This window comes from Bombina bombina, chromosome 4, assembly GCF_027579735.1.
Source record: "Bombina bombina isolate aBomBom1 chromosome 4, aBomBom1.pri, whole genome shotgun sequence".
Lineage (NCBI taxonomy): Eukaryota > Metazoa > Chordata > Amphibia > Anura > Bombinatoridae > Bombina > Bombina bombina.
In genome coordinates, this window is record NC_069502.1 from 774,376,248 (window position 1) to 774,393,454 (window position 17,207).

Below are 17,207 nucleotides of genomic sequence, written 5' to 3' on the forward strand. Positions count from 1 at the left end.
TTCTCTGTCTTGGTTGATCTCCCAAGACTATTTGTCTCAGGGCACTTGTTTTCTGAGACCTTCTTGGGAGATTGTGACCACGGATGCCAGCCTGTTATGCTGGGGAGAAGTTTGGGGGTCCCTTAGAGCTCAGGGACTTTGGACTTAGGGGTCGTCTGCTCTACCTATAAACATCCTAGAATTTGAGAGCAATTCTCAATGCACTAAAAGCTTGGTCTCAACTGAGTTTAGTCCGATTTATCAGATTTCAATCGGACAACATCACTTCGGTGGCGTATATCAACCCCCAAGTGCGAACCTGGAGCTTGTTAGCTATGAAGGAGGTGACTCCCATTTTTCAGTGGGCAGAGTCTCACGATTTTCATCTCTCTGCCATTCATATCCCAGCTGTGGACATCTGGGAAGCGGATTATCTAAGCAGGCAGACGTCTCATCCAGGGGAATGGGCTCTCCATCCGGAAATTTTCTCGATATTAACCCTCAAATGGGGAGTTCCGGAGCTGGATCTGATGGCATCTTGTCTAAACACCAAGCTTCCAAAATAAGGAGCAAGATCAAGAGATCCTCAAGCAGCTCTGGTAGATGCCCTGGCAGTGGCATGGGATTTCAGTCTAATTTATCTGTTTCCTTCAGTTGCCCTCCTTCTTCGAGTGATAGCTCGTATCAAACAGGAGCAGGCTTCAGTGATTCTAATAGCTCCAGCATGGCCTTGCAGGACTTGGTTTGCGGACCTAGTAAAGATGTCGTAATTTCCCCAGTGGAAATTTCCTCTGAGGAAGGATCTTCTACTTCACAGTCCCTTCCTCCATCCGAACTTAGTCTCTCTGAAGCTGACTGCTTGGAGATTGAATGCTTAGTCTTGTCCAGATGAGGCTTAAATCAAACTGAACATTTAGTCCTAAAGGATCCAAACTTTTAAATAAGAAAATTAATTCAGCTTCTGTCCTTAATAATCTTTTATTTATATCTCCACCTCTAAGGTCACCTTTAATTTTTCTTAAACCTCAATATTTTAAGCTCCTTGTACTCTGATTGTGACACTCTTTAAAATGACGAGATAACAAATGTCCCTCAAAGCCATGCTCTATATTAAGAGGATGTTCCTGTATTATATCCTTCAGGGGGCATGACGTCTCTCCCAAATATTGTTTTTTACATGTGCACTGTGCTAAGTAAACAACATTTTTGTCTGTGCACCTAATGCAGTTCCTTATATCATATTCTTTGTTCATTGTACTTGATACTACCAATTTTGTTTTATTGCTAAAACTACACGCTTTACATCAAATACATGGGAAGAAACCCGTCAATTTTTTATTGTACACATCTACCTCTGTATATGTAGTGTTAAGCTTATTCGGAAAAGACAGTGCTATTATGGTCTATACATTTTTAGCCTTTTTAAAGACTATGTCAGGTCTGTATGAAAGGAGTTCCCCCAAAATGGGGTCCCTTTGTAGTATGTACCAAAGTTTATTAAAGATAGTTCTTAATTCTTTGTGATTTATATTGTAATCAGTGATAAAGGGTATCCATAACTTATCTTTATCTTTATCAATTTTAGGTTTTCTTTTTAATTGCTTAGCTTCCTTTATCGATTTTCTATCATATCCCTTTTATTTAAACTTAATTTCTAATTGATTCTAATTGCCCACCATTTTAGATGACATCTGTCATTGTGTACATAATTGTTCAAATCAACCTCTTTGAAATGTGTTTTTGTGTGTAAATTGTGATCTATAATGTCTATATCTATATCTAAGTAGTTTATATAGGTGTTTACTTATTTCATATGTATAGTCTAGACCAAAATGCTTGTCTTTAAGATCATCCATAAAACATTCAAACAATTCTAAATCACGACTCCAAATAATAAAAATGTCATCAATACATCTGCGATAGAGCACCAAGTTTGTCACCCAAGCTCTGCTAAATACAATCTTATCGTCTAGATAACCCATAAATAAATTCACGTAGCTTGGGGCAAACTTGGTGCCCATCACAGTTCCCTGAACCTGCAGGTAAAATTGACCATTCAAATTAAAAAAAAAATTGTTCTTTAAAATGAACTTAATGCACTGTTTCATGAAGTCTACTTGTTCTAAGCGTATATCTCCATCTTTCCTTAAGTGGTAATAAATAGCTTCAAGTTCCACTTTGTGTTTAGGGAACACACATTACAAGTTATGAGGGAATAATCTTCCTTCCATTCTACATTAGATAATAAATTAAGGAGATCGGTTGAGTCGTTAAAATGAGAATCAAGTTTTACTACATAGTTTTGCAAAAAAATAGTCAATATACTGTGACAGGTTGAAAGCTAAAGACTATATCCCTGAAATAATGGGTCTTCCTGGCGGATTAATAAGAGTCTTATGTATTTTAGGTAAGTGGTAAAATTTCGGGGGTCTATGGTGTTTTTCAATAACAAATTCTATTTCTTTCCCATTTAATATACTTTTATTATATGCTTGTTTTAATATAACTTACAATTCTCTTTTTTGTTTCATCAATGGATTTTGTTTAATTTTTTTTATATGTGGTTGTGTCGTTCAATATTCTCTCAGACTCTCTTAAATAATTCACTGAATTTAAAATGACGATCCTGCCCCCTTTATCAGCTTGTTTTATTATCACCTTCTTATTTTTTAGTTGTTTTAATGTATCTTGTTCTTTTTTAGTTAGGTTTGATTTCCTAGGTCTATCTGTTTTTATATCCTTAATGTCTTGTTTTACTAGTTTTTCAAAAAGTTCCATATTTTTCCCTTTTTTTCATTTATAGGGTAAAAATTGATTTTAATTCTGTCTGTTTAAACCCTTTATTGACTGTTTGCAGATCCCTGGTAATTGGGTTTTGAGGAAATATTGTTTCTGTGTCAAACCACTTATAAATGTATTTACATTTTTATTAATGTAAATAAAATTATAAGAAGTGTCAAATTTTTTAAGTTTTGCTGTGGGGGCAAATGATAATTCTTTTTTAACACACTACACTCATCTTTCATTAATTGTATATCACTATTCTCTTGTGAGACTCTCTTTATTCCCCTTCCTCGATTTCCTCTCTTGTTCTTTTTTTTTTCATTTTTAGTCTTTCTATTTGCCTTGTATCCTCCTCTAAAAAAGATTTAGATGTCCATTGTCTATTAAATGACTCTTTCTGATGCCAATACTGTTTAAATGAATTATTTTGTTTCCAATTTTGTGTTTGTTAATTCTCTAGTGGTGTATATCTGTTTTTTGTTGGAATTCTCCTGTTATCATTAATTTCACTGGGTCCTTGTTTATACATTTTTTTGGAGTGATCCAATCTTCTCTATTATTGAATTTACTTTCATATGTCTGATCACAATATATATGTTCTCTATCTGTATCCGCCCAATATGACTGATCATTGTGTGTATTATTCGTCCATTTATTGGTTTTACCCTATTTCCTCCATTTCTTTTGAACACCCCTAGATTGATATTCACCAAAGTTCCTTCTCCCACTATTTAATTCCTTATCTTCCCATTGCTTATTTCTGTAATTATCATAATATTTATCTCCTGAGTTCCCCCTTACTTCTTTTGTAGTTTGGTTCTTCTTAGAAAAAACTTTCCAATTTTCAGAACCTAGGCACAGTGAAGAGGTAAGTAGCGCAGAGATGGCAGCCAATATAAATATAAATGTTTATGATTATATACATACAGTATATATATTTATGTATTACTATGTGTCTAGTGCATTTATTTCATTAAAAAAATAAAAATAGTAACATTTTTATTTTTTAATAAAATACACTACACTGTATTTTGAGGGCATTTGGGGCATATTTATAAAATTAACCAAAGATCTGACCACTGGTTAATTTTATAAGTGCTAATTGCTACAGCGAGCTCGAAATGGATGGTTATTTATTGTGCACCACCAAATGGGCAAATTTGACCATTTGTGTTCCACTTGTAATCTAGCCATAAATAAATGCTACCTTGAATAATGCATTCAAAGAAAAGATTAGTCTGAGAATAAAAGGTGCATTGTTCAAATTAGCCAATAGGATTTCAGTAGCTCTCATCCTATTAGCTGATTTGAATTTGAAGAATCAAATCAGCCAATAGAAATGCAAGGGACGCCATATATAATTGCGTACCTTAAATTCAATATTCAGTGTACGGCGGCGATCGTACAAAGAGGATCCTCCACGATCCATGGTTCCACTGTTGCCAGTCTTCAGTTCTGTGGTCCAGGATGAAGATAGAAGAGGTCGCCGCTTGGAAGAAGACTTCACCACTGGACTTCAGGAACCGGTCGCAGCTTAGAAGAAGACTTCACCGCCGGACTTCAGGAACCGTGAGTACCTATCTGGGGGTTAGAGTTAGGCCTTTTTTTAAAAAATAAAAATATTTTTTGATTTTTTAGATTAGGGATTTTGGGCAATCTTAAAAGAGTTGAATGCTCCTTTAAGGACAATGCCCATACAAATGCCCCTTTAGGGGCAATGAGTAGTTTAGGATTTTTAAGTGTTAGTTTTTTTTTATTTTGGGGTGTTTGGTGGGTGGGGGTTTTTTACTGTTAGAGGGGGGACTTAGTATCCACAGTCTTTTTAAATTTACACTTTTTGAGTCATCAGCTCCTACTGAGCATGTGCATTTATATACTTATATGCATTTGTGATTGGCTGATAGCTGTCACATGGTACAGGGGTAGTGGAAATAGAGATAACTTTGACATTTGTCAGACAATCTACTACTCTTTTGAAGTTCAAACTAAGGGGTAGATTTAATAAGCAGATGCTGCTTTCTACGGTCTAAGTTAAGAAGCAGTGGTCGTAAGACCGCTACACCTTAACGTGTCCACCACCTTTTAGGTGGCGGACTGCAGTCATCCCAACCAATTGGCCACAAATGTGCAGGGGGTTTACTGTATTTACTGGCCCTTTAATAAAAAAAATTCAGAGTGTAAGACATTCTGAAATGGCCACATACACAATTTTAGAGTTATATTTGTCTAGATCAATTAAAGCTTATTGTATATGTCTGTATACATATGTATTTCATATGCAATATCCCATACAGCTAATGTGATCTGCAGGAAAGTGAGAAAACAACACCCAGAAATTAAATCTGTAATTCTTTGTTTCTAATTAACACTAGCATTTTTGTTATTGTTAGTTACAGTACAGGTACACCACTGATTTTCTGGCAACTGATTATTCGGCACCTCCTTAGGGCACAATTAAAATAACGCAAGAGGTAGATTCAATAGCACGCTTACAAGTGCGTGCGCTGACATACAGTATGTAATTTTGGGTGCAGTAGCGCTACATTATTCTTTGTAAGTAAAGTACAGTATAATAATATTTTACGTTTAATATTTATTTTATATTTAATATTTGTTGTGACAAGCCACCTCTAAGAAAATGTGTCCACTAGCTAAATGCCTTTTATTTCCCAATGACAAGTCCTGTCAGTTGCTATGTTGTATGCATACTTTTTGTTCTTTGCCCATTTTTAGATTATTACAGTGGATTTTGCTAAAACAAAATTAGCAAGTGTTTCATTGTGTGAGTTTTCAGCCTTTACGTTTGTTTAGTGAAACAGCAGTAAACTGTTAATATACAATTTCAATATGTTTGTCTATGTTCTTATTGCTAATTTTGGATGGTCCGGAAAGATGGTTAATCCGAAACGGCTCATAACCAAGCATGCTGGAAAATTGGTGGTGTTTCTGTACTGTTGTTTTTATAAATGGGGCTATAGTTAGCAATCATCACTTTGTGACTGGGATTTAATTGTTGCCTTCCATAGTCTCTGAAATGCAGCAATGAGAAAGTGAGTAATTGAAAACGCGGTTTGTACAATAAGATCTGCAAATCTGCACTTGCAGCATTCAGCACGTGAACAAGGGTATGCCAGCTACTATACAGTCATTCACTCTAGTTATTAAAGTGTACTTGCTGAAGAGGTTAAGGAGGCAGATTTAAGCAATTAAAGGGCCAGTAAACCTAGAAAATAATGTTATATAATTCTGCACATAGTGCAGAATTATATAGCATTATTTTAGTGCTAGCTTTATGTAACCTAACATTGTCGGGCATTTTTTATTAAAAAAAAGAGGGTTTTTTTCAGACCCGCCCTCTGTGCTCTACTGAGCAGGTCTGGTTTTCCCTCAGAGCGCATCTGGCCAGCTGTCTAGTCACAGCCCGGCCCGACCGCGCCATTACACTCAATGTAGCTCGCTCCCGCTGTCAGACAAAGCAGGAGCAAGCTACATTGAGTGTAATGGCGCGGTCGGGCCGGGCTGTGACTAGACAGCTGGCCAGTTGCGCTCTGAGGGAAAACCAGACCCGCTCAGTAGAGCACAGAGGTCTGAAACCCTCTTTTTTTATTAAAAAATGCCCTGCAATATTAGGTTACATAAAGCTAGCACTAAAATAATGTTATATAATTCTGCACTATGTGCAGAATTATATAACATTATTTTCTAGGTTTACTGGCACTTTAATGTACTTTAAGTCTAACAAAGCATACTCACTCCTGGCAAAAAAAAAATAAATGAATATGTAGGACAGCCCATGAGAAGCTCTCAGGGGTGGAGATAAATGGTAAACTAGTCTATGCTCTAGCTGATATTGGTAAGGCATTCATATGTTATAGTGCAAGGTTGTATAATATCGAAACGTATAAAGTGGCGCGCCTGTTGTGGAGATCAAAGTGTTTTTAAATTCTCTTCGCCTGTCCATCCTGGCTTTGAATGCCCAGCAATTGCTGTCTGATCTATTTTCAATTGAGGAAGTTACTTGTCCCATTAAACAATTACAGAACAATAAGGCACCTGGCCCAGAGAGCTTCACTGGAACCTTCAATGAGAGACTGAGTGCCCTCTTAGCCATGATACTACAATCCATGTTTAATAAACTGCAAGCAGAGAATAGGGTTTTATAAATGAACTAGTAAACTCCCTAACAACTACGCTACATACAGGGTACGTCAGTTGTTAAAGGGTAAAACTGCAAGTGTCACAAGTATCCTGATAATGTAACTACTGTGGAAAATTATGATGCAAGACATCTTCCTTTTTGACATATTGTTCATGTTATCTTTTAGTTAGCTTTTAACAAATATGCTGCATGAAGTGATTAGGCGTTTGGGTAATATGTTCTTTTATGTGATGACATGCACTGATATGAAAAAGTCATATAAAAAACAGATAACAGATACAAGTGGAGCGGTATTTAATGCTCCTGCGATAGTTTTGCTATAGAAGTAAGCTTTTTGCGCGCACCAGGTAGCGCCCTTATTACAAGTTGAAAGTAAAATGGTTTTGCTGACGCGCTAACCTGATGCACGCAAAAAGCAGAACTTCGAATATTGCATTAGCGTATTCTCCCATAGATGTCAACACCATACTCATGCACAAACCCGATTGCATATTATCAAGTGTGCTAACCTGACATGAAAATATTCATATTTCACATTCCAATGTTCTTCACATAGCAGAATATGTTCTATTTACTCATAAATAAATATTTCATATATCTGATGTTATTTTGGTTCAATATATATATCTATAACTAGACAGATAGAAAGATAGATGATTATATATAGGTATAGATATATATGAATTTCTATTTATAAATGCTTAGCACATATTTTGCTATGTACAGAACATTGAAATGTGAAATATTTACAGCAAGTACACAGTATAAAACTTTATTAAAGAGACCAAAAATGTATTATTAAACACCAAAAATGTTATTGTGTAATAATCCCATTATTTACCATTCCCCAGTTTTGCATAACCAATAACAGTTATATTAATATACATTTGACCTCTGTGATTACCTTATCTAAACTTCTGTAGACTGCCCCCTTACCTCAGATCTTTTGACAGACTTGCACTTCAGACAATTAGTGCTGACTCTTAAATAACTTCACGGGCGTGCACACAATGTTATCTATATGGCACACATGAACTAACACATGAACTAACACCCTGTAGCTGGGAAAAACTGTCAAAAGCATTCAGATATGAGGCGGCCTTCAAGGGCTTAGAAATTAGCATATGAGCCTACCTAGATTTAGCTTTCAACTAAGAATACCAAGAGAACAAAGCAAATGTGATGATAAAAGTCAATTGCAAAGTTGTTTAAAAGTACATGCCCTATCTGAATCATTAAAGTTTAATTTGCACTTTACTGTCCCTTTAAATATGAATATTGCATAAATATGCTTTTTCATGTTTTCATCTACTTAACTGCATAGGGCTTCAGTGCACTTATATATATATATATATATATATATATATATATATATATATATATATATATATATATATATATATATATATATATATATATATATATATACATATATATATATATATATATATATATATATATGTATAAGTGCATGTATATGTATATGTGTTTGTACTCATGTATTTATGTGTGTATCTGTAAATACATTTATACACATATAAATACATAAATACATCTCTACACACAAATACATACAAACACACACACAAACATATATATACATACTTACATACATACATAAACATCTTTAGACAGGTATATGTATGTATGTATGCAAAGCCCTTTGCATGCCTTTTTCTTTTTGAACACCTGAGACCTCATATTATTGAGCCCTTATAACATGTTCTTACATAATTTTTATTACAGTGTTATTTTTGAGTTTTAAATATATTTTTGATGTGTTTTGTGTAACTTTTTTTGTTTTCTGAAACATTTAACCAGAAATCTGAGGACGCGCTATCCCTACGTGTGTTAACTTCAATTGCGCTCAATCGATTGTGTTTACTTTCAACTTGTAAAAGTTGCAATACGAGCGCTACACCAGAGACGTACAAACACCTGCAATAAACCTCTTTTGCTCACGTAACTGTTAGCAAGCCACTCGTAATCTAGCCCTTAATGAGGTAAAAGATTTTTACTATAACATTTTCTTAATCTGTATGTTGTATTTTTTTTATTTAAACATAGTCCCTGCTAAACTTTTGTACATAACAGGTATTTTAGACAGTGAATAATGTTAAAACTAACATTTACACCATGTTTATCAAAAGTTAATAAAAAGTGAAAAAATAATTTAAGTATATTGATTTATTTTTAAAATTACTTACTGTATTCCAAATCGTTTGTGTTTGCTGATTGAAAAAGCATGAACTGTAACAGCATGTAAAATTATTGATGGGTACAAGATGTATTTCTCAAAACACAGAAGACATACATAAAGTTTTTCAAACCACATCAACTTTGCTGCTTCTGAAAAAAAAAGTGTTATATATAATGTTAGAGTTTAACAATGTAAAACCTAACAACATCACACTGAAAAATAAATTGACAGAACTCAAGAAAAGTTGAGAACACAAAAACAGAAATGTGTCATATAATATTACAGTAACCATAAACTCACTGTATATAATTAAATTATAAAGCAAGTTTAATCATTAATAAAACAATACTGGCATTGGAATACAGAAACCTCTAGGTCGAGCGGACATAATTCACTACAGCGAATCATGTCCACTCGACCTTTGTTAAATCTACCCCTAATGTCTCTTATTCATAAAAGATCTGTAGCAGTCCAAATCCAGGCATGTGTTTCGGGCAAGCCACAAATTACCTTGGAATAGACCGTGTTTCCGCCAACTCTGTATATGGGCCTTGAATATATGTATATAAAGTAATCATATCATCTCTCAAGTCCCTTTTTCCCTAGAGTAAACAGACCCAATTTAGCTAACATCTCTTCACAATTTAAATACTCCATTTCACTTATTCATTTTGTGGCCCTACTCTTATTTTTTTTCTAATGCTAATGCCCTTTTTAAAATTGGTCCCCAGAAGTACACTTCATACTCAAGATGAGGTCTTAGCAGTGATTTATAAAGCAACAGAATTATGCTTTCTTCCCTTGCATTTATACCTCGTTTAATACATGTTGTTATCCTATTTGCACACTAATTTTTAGCTTGTTATCTATACATTTGCATAAATCCTTTTCCTCCTAGTCCCACTTAAATAATAGATATCCTGAATATTTTTTCTTACAAAATGTAGAACCTTACATTTACCAATATTAAATCTCATTTGCCATTTACCAGTCCATTCCTCAAAAAAATAAAATCCTCTGGCAAACCAATTAAACCTTGTACTGACCTAATAACCTTACACAGCTTTGTATAATCTGCTAAAATAGAGATTTGTCAGCACGTCTCAACTTAAAGGGACACAGGTAGTGCATGCAATTTACTTCTTCTATCAATTTTACTTAGTTCTCCACATATTCCTTGTTAAAGAGTTTTCTAGGTAAGCTCAGTAACAGCCTTATTCATCTAGAAGTAGTGTTTGCAACAATGTGAAGAACACTGGAATGTAAAATATGCGTAACATGCTTCGGGTTTCCAACTGTAGGTCCAATGCAGTGTAGGGTTAGCGCATATTAAGAATTAGTTATCTTAAAGAGACAGTACACTGTAAAATTGTTTTTCCATTAATGTATTTTACATGACTGATTATACTACCTGCAGAGTATAAAATATTTGAGAAATTGCATTTTCAGGTTTATTTGTGTATATGAAGTAGCTGGTTTTGTGCTTTAAAACCACAGCCTAATACAATGGGTTGAGCTTCAGGTAATATCAGATCTCTTTATGTTATCACTTTTATGTACACAGACTTGCTTCCTTATCTTATAATTGTCTGGAACACCATAGCTCAATACAAAGAAAGAACAATGGAAAATTATCATTTTATTACTTAACTATCCTGCACCCCCACTGAGAGTGTAACTTCTTCTGCTGACTGTGTTTACTTAGGCTTGTCAATAGCATATACTCCAGTATCAAAACTTTCAGTATAGGTTGGGAAACCACAAGCTAAATCAGCTATTTCAAATGCTGAAATAGAAGGAGCTACTTGCAACCAATTTAATACACTCTAGCAGGTAAAAAGGATCATTGGGAATAATTTAAAGGGGAGAAAGTTTTTGGGTTAACTGTCCCTTTAAGGCACATTATGTAGATAATTAATATAACATATTAAAAATATTAATAATTATTAATAATTATTATAGATACTGTAAAAACGATAGATATTATCAGCCAAATTTATTAGAAGTTGTAAGTACATCTATAATAATTATTTAAATTAATAATATTTTTAAATATTTTATATTAAATAAATACATAACTTACCTTAAAGGGACATAATACTTATATGCTAAATCACTTGAAACTGATGATGCCTTGCTGTAAAAAGCTGACAGGAAAATATAACCTGAACATCTCTATGCAAAAAAAGAAAATATTTTACCTCAACATTTCTTTAGCTCACCAGAGTAAGTGCTCTGTAAAAAGTTATCTTTCAGTTACTGCACAGCTGCAGGTAAAAAAAAGAAGAAGGAAGAAATGAACAGCAGCCAATCAACATCAGCAGTGTTGAGGTCATGAACTGTGATCTCATGAGATTTCATAGTAAACTTCCTTAAACTGAATAGTGAAATAACATGAGTCTGTATGAGGCACGCTCCCTTGCAGGTCCCGGGACAGGCATAATGATTTGCTGCTTAAAGTCCTTTAAAATGGGGTGTGAACATTTAAGACATTTTGAGGTAAAATATATTTCTTTTTTACATAGAGATTTTCAGGTGATATTTTATTGTCAGCTTTTTACAGCTATGCTGCATCACTTTCAAGTGTTTCAAAATTTGGTTATCATGTCCCTTTAATATAACTCATGTACGGTTAGAGCACATGAAGAATTATTGTACTCCTGTCATAGTTATATGCACAAAACTAATTCTTCATGTGCGCTAACCCGACATGAGTTACATTAAAGGGATACTAAACCCAGATTTTTTACTTTATGATTCAGATTGAGAGGCCTATTTATCAAAGCATCAACTATGTTGCATTAGCGGGCGTCAATACACTCACAAAACATCGCGGCCGCGGATCTGAATACGATCTCCTTATTTATCAAAAAAGCCATCAAAAACACGCACTTCAAGTACAGTGCGAAGAGCATCGGACTGGTGTTAACTAACAGTCATCAATGTCGCTGGCTATTCCGGCTTTTCCCAAATTTATTTATACCATTTCAATACTGTCCACGAACAAGCACATTTCTCTTCAGCACATTATTGTATATAGTGTAAATGTATTCTTTTTCTGAGAAGGACTAATTGCAAATATAGCAAGTAGCGACATATTTGATATTTGGTGCAAAGTGGAGAGTGAATTATTAGAATTATTTTTAAGATTGGACATACATATTTTAGTATGTATATACACATATATATGTGTGTGTGTGTGTGTTTGTTATGTCAGAAATCTTTTGAAAACATATTTACATGTTCCTTTTTTTGTTCTAAACAATGTTGTCTGTCATCTCTCTGTGTTTATTTATACGACTATATGTATATATTGTAAATGTATTATTATTCTGAGCAGGAATAATTTCAAAAATAACATGTAATCAGAGTATCATATGTATTTATTTGAAATCTATAGCTATTTTAAAGGGATAGGAAAGTGAAAATGTAAGTTGCACTAGTGGGAGCTAGCTGCTAATTGGTGCCTGTTGTGTATTTATTTCATTTTTATCTCTATATCTATTAGTGCGACAAGTTAGGGGCAAAACTTTGCACAAAATATGTAGAAATAATATTGTCCCCTTGATTTGTAATGAGAGACAAAGTTGTAGCATAATCCATCAGTAGCAATGTATTTTTCATTTTTATCCCTATATCTACTATTGCACCAAATGTGGAGCAATAATATTGTTTGATTTTTGAAGGGTATACATATTTAATAGTTTGTAATTGACTTTTATTAGGTTATATGCTTCATTGTCTTGCAGCATCGAACATATATATTCCTTGATATATTTATATGAATGTATGTACATATGTATCTATATAAATGTAAATATAATGATAGATGTATTTATGTATATATCTATGTAAAGATATATGGGGTTTTTTTTTGGTTTTTATAACAATATATTTCTTTTTTAAATTAAAGGGACACCAATATCATAGAAGATAATCTCAAGCAACAGTACAAATGTTTAACTTTTATTAAAGGGACACTAAGCACATTTATTAACTTTCAGAATTCAGATAGAACATTCAATTGAAATCAACTTTATGAATTACTCCTATTAACAATTTTAATACGTTCTATTGTTATCTTTGTTTGAAAAAGAAGGCATCTAGGCTGAGGAGCCGGATAAATTCAGTTGAACCACCATGGACAGCACTATTTTATTGGTGCTGTTCAATCAGCAAGGTCAACTTAGGTTTTTATTCAAAATTGGGCCTGCTTATAAACTTACATTCTTTATTTTCAAATAAAGCTACAAATAGAATGATTGAATTTTGACAATAGGAGTAAATTAGAAAGTTTATTAAAATTGTACACTATCTGAAGCATGAAAGATAAAATTGGTGTTCAGTTTCACTTTAATCCTCAGATACCCATTTTTACTAGAAATAGCAATGCACATGTGCAAGTCAATCATATGATGTATCTATGTGCAGTCATCAATCAGCAGCTATATAGTGTATCTGCATATGTTCTTCATCAAATTTTATTTAAAAGATGAAGAGAAATGAAATATTGAAAAAATATATATATCTAAACAAATATATAATTTACCACATTGCATGTTATTTATACATCTTTCAAAATATATTTTATTTTCATGTCACTTGAAAATAATATTTAAATGAATACAGCTACACAATAATTTTGATTAAATATATATTTATTATAAAACTATTTTTTTTTTATTATTTTTTTTTTAAATAAAAAAATACAATTTAATGCAATATTAGCCATGGCCTCCTGCATGGCCCGCACAGCCCGGGAAACAATATCCAGCCCCTCCGCCAGCTGGTGAAATATCTCGGCCATAAAGGGCTCTATCTGTGTGCCCTGATCCAGATCTATAAAAAGACCAAAAGAAAATATGTTATATACATTCATTATCAAGATACAATTTTTAAAACCTAAAATTAATTTTTCTTACATTCAATTCTAGCCACCTCCTCTTCTTCTGGTAGCGCCAGCGACAAGGCTGGTGCTGGATCCTCCCCCGGTACTTGGTTGTTTGTCAGAGATGAAGCACAAAAAAACCCCATTGTTAGTATGAGGAATATGTGACAAGGCCTATATTATACACAAAATTGTTGTTGAAAAACTGGTAGAAACATTTAAATTTTACAAATACAATCCATTACATTAACCTGCACCCTGAATGAACCTGTATAAATAAAAAAAAATTGAATGTTAAATACGGCAAACATAGTTTTATACATGAAAATTACCTTGGATATCAGGGACTTCCATATTTGTCCCTGAGTCCTCGTCTGGACGACCCTCAAGCAGTGTCAATGGCAGCAGGGGAGTAGAGAGGTTGCTCCTTGGTGTCGCCATTGACACTGGCCTGACGTACCGGGAGATTCTGTCTCTCGGCCACCTGAGATCTGTGAAAATATAAAGTTGTACGTCCAGATTAGATCCAAGTGATATTTTTATTTTGTGTAATGTATCTGCAGCTGCAATGCATGTAATCTTTATTTCTTATGATGAAAATAACAAACAATTTAAAATTATATATATATATATTTACATATTTACATGCAATATATATATATATATATATATATATATATATATATATAAACTTTATTTTAGCATTTTTAAGGATTATGATAGAGTATGAATTTTTAATCAACCATATTTACTTGTTTTATCCTTTTCTATTCTTTATATGTCTGTTTTTTTAAAAAAAAAAAAAAAAAAAATATGTTTATAAGCTAAGGAGGAATACAATTTTATTTTATTGACCCTGTACAGAACTTTTTGAGTGGTGAATGACATAAAATTGTTGGCTGCCATAAGTAAAAAAAAAAGAAAAAGGTTTTGAAATTAAAATAGGCCTGCAACAAAACTTATATTCTTTGATTTTAAACTAAAGACATTTACAGAATAAAATAAATTTAATATGATTACATTACAAAGTCATTTAAAATTCAATACTCTATCATGAATGACATTTTTTGGATCTGCGTCATTAAAATATACTTAATTTATAAGTACAATACACAATATTATAAGTAATATTTACAGGCTCGAATGAGCAATCGTTAGTCCTGGTATTGCTCATTTTGGTGTTTCCTAAGGTCCAAAAACCTCCAGAGACAACTCCGACGTGACCTACTGATCGCCGACACCCTTCTCATACGCCGCATCATCTCGTAGACGATGCTGTCCCGGTCCTCATGGGCGATCCCTCGCACACCTCCTTTCCGCCTAGGGAAGTAACGATCCATCCCATATACCAAAATTAATAATTCACCATCCATGAAACTCGTGGTTTTTTTGTACTCAAAAAAATTATGTAAAATAATTTTTAAGTGCGACACAAATATACCAATTACAGAGAAATCTGATTGGTTATTGAAAGTGGAAACAAATTATTAATATTTAGTTGGCGGATTATATTTATCATGTGTTTATGAAGATTGCTATGTAATACACAAACATTTTAAACCAATCATATTACTGTATATGCGTCACCAATGACTGACTGACAATAAAATAAAATGTATTATTATCTCTACATTAACAACGAATAACTTATTTATCCACACAAATAAGGGCCTTTTAAATATACATTTGATAATAGGATTATCTGTATTGTGGCATCTTAAGAGTATTGTAAAAAAATTAATGATGCGATCCCTCTCCTCGTGGACAATACCCCTCACTCACATAATCCGTGTGAAACAGCGGTCCATCCCGTAGACCAGGATGACCAATTCACCGTCACTAAATAATTTAGATCACACCATCTTGAACTCTAAAATCAATCGCTAATATTAGTTAACTGCGACACAACCATCACAATAATAGATCATTATTGTTAATTTTGTATAAAGTTGACATTTGAGGATTATATTAACCAAGCGACATCAATGACGGCATTATAAATAAGATGTACTCTTTAATACTGTAAAAGTTTAATTGATGATTGTCTAATTGTTAACGGCTGATTGTCTATGTATTAACTATCTATAAAAGGGAATTGAAAATGGAGTCTATTAAGTCCTAATAAACTTTGATAAGAGCTGTAGGTCTTCCTTTCATTGTTTTCTTATATTATTATTGCGACTTTTGTGTGCTTTATTATTTCTTTTTGGATATGGTGTCTGGAAAGACAAAGTCCGGGAGAAATGTTCAATTTAATTTTGATCAGAATAAAGTTTTAGTTACCCTTGTTTTAAAGCACTATGATTTTATTTTTGGTTCCAAAGCCCAACAGACCTCGCTTTTCAAAAAACAAGAAATTTGGAGAGCTATAGCTGGCAGTGTTTCCGCTGAAGGCACTCATGCAAAATCGGTGGAGCAATGTAAGAAAAGATTCTCTGACATTAAGAGAATCTTGAAGGCCAAGCTGGCCAGGGAGAAGCAGTCTGCATGTTCTACAGGTGGTGGCATGCCGTATACAGCTGAGCTCTCCGAATACGAGACTCAGCTGTTGGAGAAGCTGGGGACAAATATGACGCTTGGTCTGGAGTTGGTTGGGCATGATACTGATGAGTTGGCAGGTAATTAAAGTTCTATTACATGCATTTTTTATGTCGCAAAATGTTTTAAATTAATTTTTTTTTTATTGAGATTATGATGTACGATTATGTTTAATTCATGGTTTAATTTTTTCAAGCATCTACCAGTGCTGCTGCTGCTGCAGGTACAGCTGCTGCTGCTGCCAATGAAGGTGATGAAACACTACTATTGCCCGTCAGTATCCACAGCTTCTCCTCCGCCGCCAAGATTTGAATATTCCTTTAACTTATACAAACATTGGCATTATCGCATAAATAGATGTTTATATATATTTTTATATATATATACAGGGAGTGCAGAATTATTAGGCAAATTAGTATTTTGACCACATCATCCTCTTTATGCATGTTGTCTTACTCCAAGCTGTATAGGCTTGAAAGCCTACTACCAATTAAGCATATTAGGTGATGTGCATCTCTGTAATGAGAAGGGGTGTGGTCTAATGACATCAACACCCTATATCAGGTGTGCATAATTATTAGGCAACTTCCTTTCCTTTGGCAAAATGGGTCAAAAGAAGGACTTGACAGGCTCAGAAAAGTCAAAAATAGTGAGATATC

The 17,207-nt window shown here is 33.6% G+C and overlaps 1 protein-coding gene across 1 annotated transcript in view; it reads right to left on the reverse strand.

Moving 5' to 3' along the window:
• LOC128657846 (pecanex-like protein 2) overlaps nt 1-17,207 on the reverse strand; it is a 629,457-nt gene that overhangs the window by 279,348 nt on the left and 332,902 nt on the right. Inside the window, 1 exon segment of the mRNA XM_053712268.1 lies at nt 9,130-9,271. Coding sequence (XP_053568243.1) covers nt 9,130-9,271 — 142 coding nt within the window.